This window comes from Penaeus vannamei, chromosome 24 (assembly GCF_042767895.1).
Source record: "Penaeus vannamei isolate JL-2024 chromosome 24, ASM4276789v1, whole genome shotgun sequence".
Lineage (NCBI taxonomy): Eukaryota > Metazoa > Arthropoda > Malacostraca > Decapoda > Penaeidae > Penaeus > Penaeus vannamei.
The window spans coordinates 21,651,885-21,659,384 of record NC_091572.1 but is presented as its reverse complement, the minus strand read 5'-3'; the positions used below and the strand labels follow the sequence as shown (position 1 = coordinate 21,659,384).

The 7,500-nt window shown below is 37.3% G+C and overlaps 1 protein-coding gene across 1 annotated transcript; it reads left to right on the top strand.

Moving 5' to 3' along the window:
• The first annotated feature begins 2,576 nt into the window (after positions 1-2,576).
• LOC113801135 (ionotropic receptor 21a) lies at positions 2,577-7,383 on the top strand. The gene is made up of 5 exons (XM_027351949.2): positions 2,577-3,793; positions 3,910-4,160; positions 4,757-4,952; positions 5,982-6,125; positions 7,070-7,383. Exons 1-5 carry the CDS (start codon positions 2,618-2,620, stop codon positions 7,256-7,258), a joined length of 1,956 nt encoding a protein of 651 aa, XP_027207750.2. The 5' UTR covers positions 2,577-2,617; the 3' UTR covers positions 7,259-7,383.
• Positions 7,384-7,500: the final 117 nt, after the last annotated feature.

Genomic DNA, 7,500 nt, shown 5'->3' with positions numbered 1-7,500 from the left:
ACAGTTCCGACATTGATAGGGAAGTCTTATCCTTGTATTGCTTGTAAAAAGCAAAAAAGAAGAGAATAAACAACTTGAATATCATATTTTTTCCAAGGAAAAAGAAAGGTTTGTAATTTTTTTTTTTTTTTTTTTTTTTTTTTTTACATATAACCTAAGATGTGTGATCTTTAAATTGACATAAGCAAGATATATATTTAAATCATTTTGATTGGTAAAGGTGTCAAGTCATGACGCCCGTCTAAACAAGAGTAGAGGTCAAAATCTACTTATTATTAGAGTGCAAGCCTTAATCTACAATTTGACGTAAGCTGACGATAGATTTTGTTATTATTCTAATAAAGATATTGTAATAATTTTCTTTAATTTATCATACTCAATTTCTATGTATTGATGCATGTTTGGCAATACAATCATATACATTATATGTCACTAATATTATGTGACTGTAGGCCTACAAGTTCATTGTGCCACGTGGTTTAATGCGTTCTGTATATGGCATGTTGTATACGCCGTATGTATGCCGTGCATGTATGAACTACCAATTTACAGTTGTTAACCAGCCTTAAATTGCCGAATGGGTACTTTCGGGCTGGGAAAGAATTATATGAAGAAAATAAATGCTACTACAAAGTCATGATGCGATATGAATTACATACACACACACACACACACACACACACACACACACACACACACACACACACACACACACACACACACACACACACACACACACATATATATATATATATATATATATATATATATATATATATATATATATATATATATATATATGTGTATATATATATATTTATTTATTCATTTATTTATTAGTAAATAAGCTATTCACAACCCCCTCTGAATAAGTCTGAACTGACCAAAAACATGAGCCCGAGTGAGCACACCCCCACTGAACGACGTCAGGCGTTTAGTTGGGCGTCGAGTCAACAGATGGCGCTGGTGGACGACCGGGGACCTCATATCTTTTAAAATGCGTTAGATAGCATGCTTCCTGTCTTTCATATATAGTCTTTGCTTGCCATGCTTTCCTATCTTTCGTATATAGTCTTTGCCATGATACCGATCTGCTGACTGATTCTAAAAACACCTTAGCTACCACAGTAATAAGCCTGTTGGAAGCCTAATTTACATTCTCTTATACCCTCACAGGAATACCTGGGTAAGTTCCACATTGAATCGTAAGATTATGGCACTCCAACTGAGTAACTTTAAGAACACTTATGTTTTACTGTTCACGCAAATTAATTTATTCATCAGAACAAATGAATTATATCCACTCTCGCAATATGCTCAACCGTGAATACTCATCAGAACATGTAATATAGAGTAAAAGGTAGAGGGCATTGGGATAAATTAAGTGACACCAATCACTTTTTTCTTTACTTAATTTATCTTACTCAACACCGCCACCACAAGAGACCTGGAGGGCAGAATTCACTCCCACACCACCGACACTGGCATAATGATTGCATCACTTTTAAGAATTGATCACGTAATCTAAAATTGTATACACCAGGTAATAATATGATCGCTAATTCATGCGTGCGATGCGCTGTGATAGCATTTGAAGCCAACGAGTTAGACCTCGCCCCTACTTCCACCTCCCGTATCCCTCCCAACAACTCTTCTCCCCCACATGCCACGTCGCGCAGACTGGTGTGAGGGGCAGGGGAGGGGGTTCAGAAACTGGATCATGACAGCACACACACACACACACACACACACACACACACACACACACACACACACACACACACACACACACACACACACACACACACACACACACACACACACACACACACACACACACGTGTATATACATACATGTATATATATATATATATATATATATATATATATATATATATATATATATATATATATATATATATATATATATATTATGTGTGTGTGTGGTCACTTCCCACAGAAGTTGAGACATTTGGGCAAGGGTGGGGAACATGCCCTTCTAGCCGGGAAGCCCCGAGCTAGTTATGATATAGTCAACACACGTAAACGTGTGTGCGAGGAACTACTGGGCAATTTAACTCCACAAGAGTTTCGGAATGTACGCGCCGATTAATTGTCTATAGCATGGCAATTTAGGGCATGATGTTATTACATTGCTGACATAAATAAGTGTCTGTATCATTTTGTTTCACTTTTACACTTGAACACAAACACCCACAGTTTATACCTGCACATAGGCAGGCATTAACTGGGAAAACAAACTCGCTTGTGCTTTACAAAACTCATTAACAAACATGAAAGTTCAGGTAAAACAGACGCATTCGCACACATACTGAAAATGAGAGAGAGAGAGCGAGAGATAGAAGAGAAGAAAGTGAGAGAGAGAGAGAGAGAGAGAGAGAGAGAGAGAGAGAGAGAGAGAGAGAGAGAGAGAGAGAGAGAGAGAGAGAGAGAGAGAGAGAGAGAGAGAGAGGGAGAGAGAGAGAGAGAGAGAGAATATTGATGTAATTATGAACACACACGCAGTTAAGCTTCACGATAAAATTTTCCGAACCCTTTGCGTGTGACTAAATGTATACTTTTTTCAGCTGTTCCTATCATTCGTTATGACTATTTCATGCCAGAAATTTTGACTGACAGAATAAAACGTAATGATAACGTTAGTGATATCCATTCTTCTCTACGACGGGACTCCGTCGACATGGGCATCGCAAGTGGAATTCTTTTGGGAACCATTCTTCTTCTTCGCCTTCTGCTGATACACGCTAACCTTCCATCACTAGCAACGAAGATAACAAACCCTGGCACTTCTTTGCATCTACAGACACTACAGGAACTCCTCCGTGGTCCTTTGCATGGGTGGAAGACTGTCCTTTACTTCGATCCCTCTCTTGGTGTTGAGGTCCTCGATCGCCTCTTCAGGCTCCAGGCATTCCGAACGAATGACCACGTCTTGGTAAATTTAGAACACGATGGCGATCAGTGGTCTCAAAACCAGACTTCGGCAGTGCTACGAGGAGGCCACATGGTTCATGTAGTCGTCTTTCAGGAGGATTTTCGACCCTTCTTCGACTCGGTATCGCTGCAGTGGAACCCTAAATATTTGGTGGTGTTCCCATTTACCAAGACTAATATTAAGAAAGTTCTTCAGTACGAAGGCTTTAAGGGACCTGAAAAAATCGTTCTTTTGGGATCTAGCGAAAGGACCAATGAGTTGAAAGCCAGGCACATCAATGTGTATACCTATTTCCCTTTCGCCAGAGAAAATCCCATTCGGTTACTTGGCCCCTGGAATACCGAGACGTTTCTTAGCTTCGAAAGTATTTTTGTTGATCGTTTTCCGTCATTCGAGGGATACAATTTCTGGCTCGGGACTTGGTTCGACGACTACCCCTACCTGCACCAGTCCAAAACAGGGCCTGAAGGCGAAGGCGACGGCGTGGAGGTGGAGATGCTAGATGCGATGGCTCGTCGTCTCAACTACACGTACCACCTTACCACCGAACCTCCCGACCTGAACTGGGGAGACTTCGAGAATGGTTCCTGGACTGGAATGCTGGGCATGGTGCACTCGAAGGACAAGAATTTCACCGTGAACTACTTCGGATACACAAACGAGCGGATTGAAGCCTTCGACCACAGCGTGTCCTACTGGAACGAAGGCTTTGGTCTGGCTCTCTTGAGGCCTCCCTCCCTCCCGAAATGGCGAAGTGTCTACTACCCTTTTACACTTGAAGTTTGGGCTTCCGTCACAGCCACCTTCGTGCTCACCGTCATCGTCATGCTGATACAGGTAAAGAGTGCTTTCGGTACCGCTTTCAATGGAAAATCTAATAGCTGGGTCAGGGCAATAAAACGGTAATGACATTTGTGTTTGTAACTATTGTATCATACTACCTCTTCCAACAGGATATGTTACAGCCCGAGCCTTTCTTAGGTGGCGTGGGCTCCACGTGGCCGTACCTCCTGCGGGCGATGTTCAACAACAGCATCCCGCGCCTGCCGAAGGCCCACTGGCAGCGCCTGTTCGTGGGGTCGTGGTGGCTGTACTGCTTCATCCTGACCACCGCCTACACGGCCAACCTCATCGCCTTCCTCACCATCCCGGTCTTCCCCGGACGCATCCAGACCGTCCAGCAGCTCGCCGAGAGCGATTACAGGTACGTCCCGGAAGCATCGTCGCTCGAGACATGGTTGCCAGTAGTCAACGGTCATGGTTTTGCCCTAAATAACAGGGAATATTGCTACAGACTGAGATGAATGTTCATTAATAATAGCATTGATAATAACGGTAATATTACTAATACTATTAATGATAACTCAAATGACACTGATAATCTTATGATGGTAGTTACAGTGAAGCTGCTACTACTACTACTACTTAGAAAAATAATGGCATAAAAATATTGTGTAGCTATAATGATTATGATAATGATATGCACAATAATGGTGGTGATAATAATAATAATGATAATAATAATAATGATAATGATCATCATGGTGAAAGAGCAACAACAGTAATGATAATTATGGTAATTATATTGATGATATTAGAAAAATAACACTAGTTATTAATGATTAAAAATAACACGTTATTAATGATGATGGTGATGTTAACGATGATAATGATAATGATAATTATGATATTGATAACAGTAATAATAACAAAATCATGATAACAATAATGCTAAAATCAAAGCCAAAGGAAAAACAAATCCCACCGCCCTTCCTCCTCCAAAACTGCGCTGCCGCCCAGGGTGTCCATGTACGACTACGGCGAGTTCGTGCCCGGCGCCCTCAGGACGTCCAAGGACCCTCACTACCGCACCCTGGGGGAGAGGCTCGACCTGCACTCCACTGACGACGAGTCCATGTACCCTGTGCTCAACGGCACCCACGCCTACATCGAGAGTTACTCGTATAGTGTCGTGTACATATTCGACAGATATAAGGTACGAGGGATGAAGGGGAGGTGTGTGTGTATATTATCCATCTAGGTTGATACGTTTGTCCGTCCATACATATATATCTATATATTTTTGTTTCTCTATTTTTGCATGAATGTTTATATGTATATATATATATATATATATATATATATATGTATATATATATATATATATATATATATATATATATATATATATATATACATACACACACAGATATATACATATATATACATATACGTATATATATACATATATATGTATATATATATATATATACATATATACATATATATATAAATATATATACATATATATATATATATATATATATATATATATATATATATACATACATATATATATATATATATATATATATATATATATACATACATATATATATATATATATATATGTATATATACATATATATATATATATATATATATATATATATATATGTATATATATACATGTATATATATATATATATATATATATATATATATATATATATATATAAATATATATATATATATATATATATATATATATATATATGTATGTATATATACATATATATATATATATGTATATATACATATTTATGTATATATATATGAATATATATATAATGTATATATATATGTATATATATGTATATATATGTATATATATGTATATATATGTATATATATATACATATGTGTATATATATACATATATTATATATATACATATATGTTTATATATATAAATATATGTTTGTAAATATACATATATATATATATATATATATATATATGTATATATATGTATATATATGTATATATGTATATATATATATAAATATATATATATATATATATATATATATATATATATATATATATATATATATATATATATATATATATATACATACACATACATACACGATAATGATAACACCAACAAACACGGAGAATGAAGGAGAGAGAAGAGAGGATTACAATTTTGTCAATTTCACGTCGCTAACGCATTCCGCAGGTGAAGAACGCGTACATGCTGCGGGAACAGCTGTACCCAGGACACCTGTGCTGGTACTTCCAAAAGAACACGGCCTGGAAGTACAAATTTGACGAGGCCATTCAGCATTTGGTCGAATCAGGCCTTATTGAATACTGGCTTAAGGTGATTGTCCCTGTGCATTGTTCGGGGCTCAGAGAGATAGATAGATCGATCGACAGATAGAATGATTGATACATAGATAGATATAGGAAGATAGATATAGATAGCTAGATAGGTAGAGAGTACCATATATCTATAAATTCGGTATTTCATATATTTTCTTATGATAGGCACTAATACGGTCAGTAAATATGGTATGAAGAATTTCTATATATTTTTGAGCTATATTTCTCTTATAAATAAGACATTTACTTTAAGAATTGTATGATTAAGACTACACACAGTACACTTTCCCCCTTGGATTGTTGTTTTTCTTAACAATGAGAGAGCTTTTCTGAAATCCGTTTGATTCCTCGTTGGTGGGCAGTTGCAAGAGAATAGTGACCTTTATTCCTCCTACGCATCCAAATCCTTACAAGGATCTGTGAAAATCTTTATAGATGCCATGATACGCATTTTTTTTTACTATGTTACTATTGATAGGCTGGGAGTTATGAGGAAAGATATATAAATAATAGAGGAAAGTATTATTATCCCAAATAATGAATTACGTTAATTCTTAAACCTATTTAGAGTCCGCTTCAGTAAGCAGGATTCTGCTGCAATTCTATACAAAAATGGTTCCCAACCTTTTCTACTCTGTGGCCTCCGACCGGTAGAGAATGTCCATTGCCTATTAGCTTTTCAGATTCAGTTATTACTAATTATGGATAATGTAATGGTGTCAGTACCTATTGGCCAAGAACGCTATGAAAAGATACCAATCTGTTGTTATTAAGTGATAAATATCTGGACGTGCTGTGGGGTAGACAAAGTTCTGTTTAATTCGGTTATAATTTTCATATTACTCCAAGGCCCCAAGAGAGTATCACATAGTCCCCTGGTAGCCATGACCCGTAACTTGGGATTCTCTGCTAGTCTTTCATTTTCTCTAACTCCTCTTACAGATAAAGACTGAAGACTTTCTGGGAACGGACTTCGAACGTAAAGAAAAACTTTCGTCAGAGGAGCGCTCCAACACCGCAATCTCCCTGGAACACGTTCAGGGCGTGTTCTTCCTGCTCCTCATAGGCTGGGCTGCCTCGTTCCTCACGTTCCTCGCCGAATTTCTCACGAAGTCGGCAAAGCGTCAGTAGTCCGAGGTCAGTTGGGATATGGCTGGCGCACTACACATGCAATCACCGAAACACAAAAACGCGTGCGTAGGCTCTGGGCCGATGGGGAGTCGAGGTTCAAGAGATGGAACATCTTCAAGAAATGCTTTGAGTGATAAATCTTTTCTCTCTTTCTGTATAATAAATGATTATAGAAGATTAGTTAGAAGTAAAGTAGTCCTTGAGAGGAGATTTATATATATATATATATATATATATATATA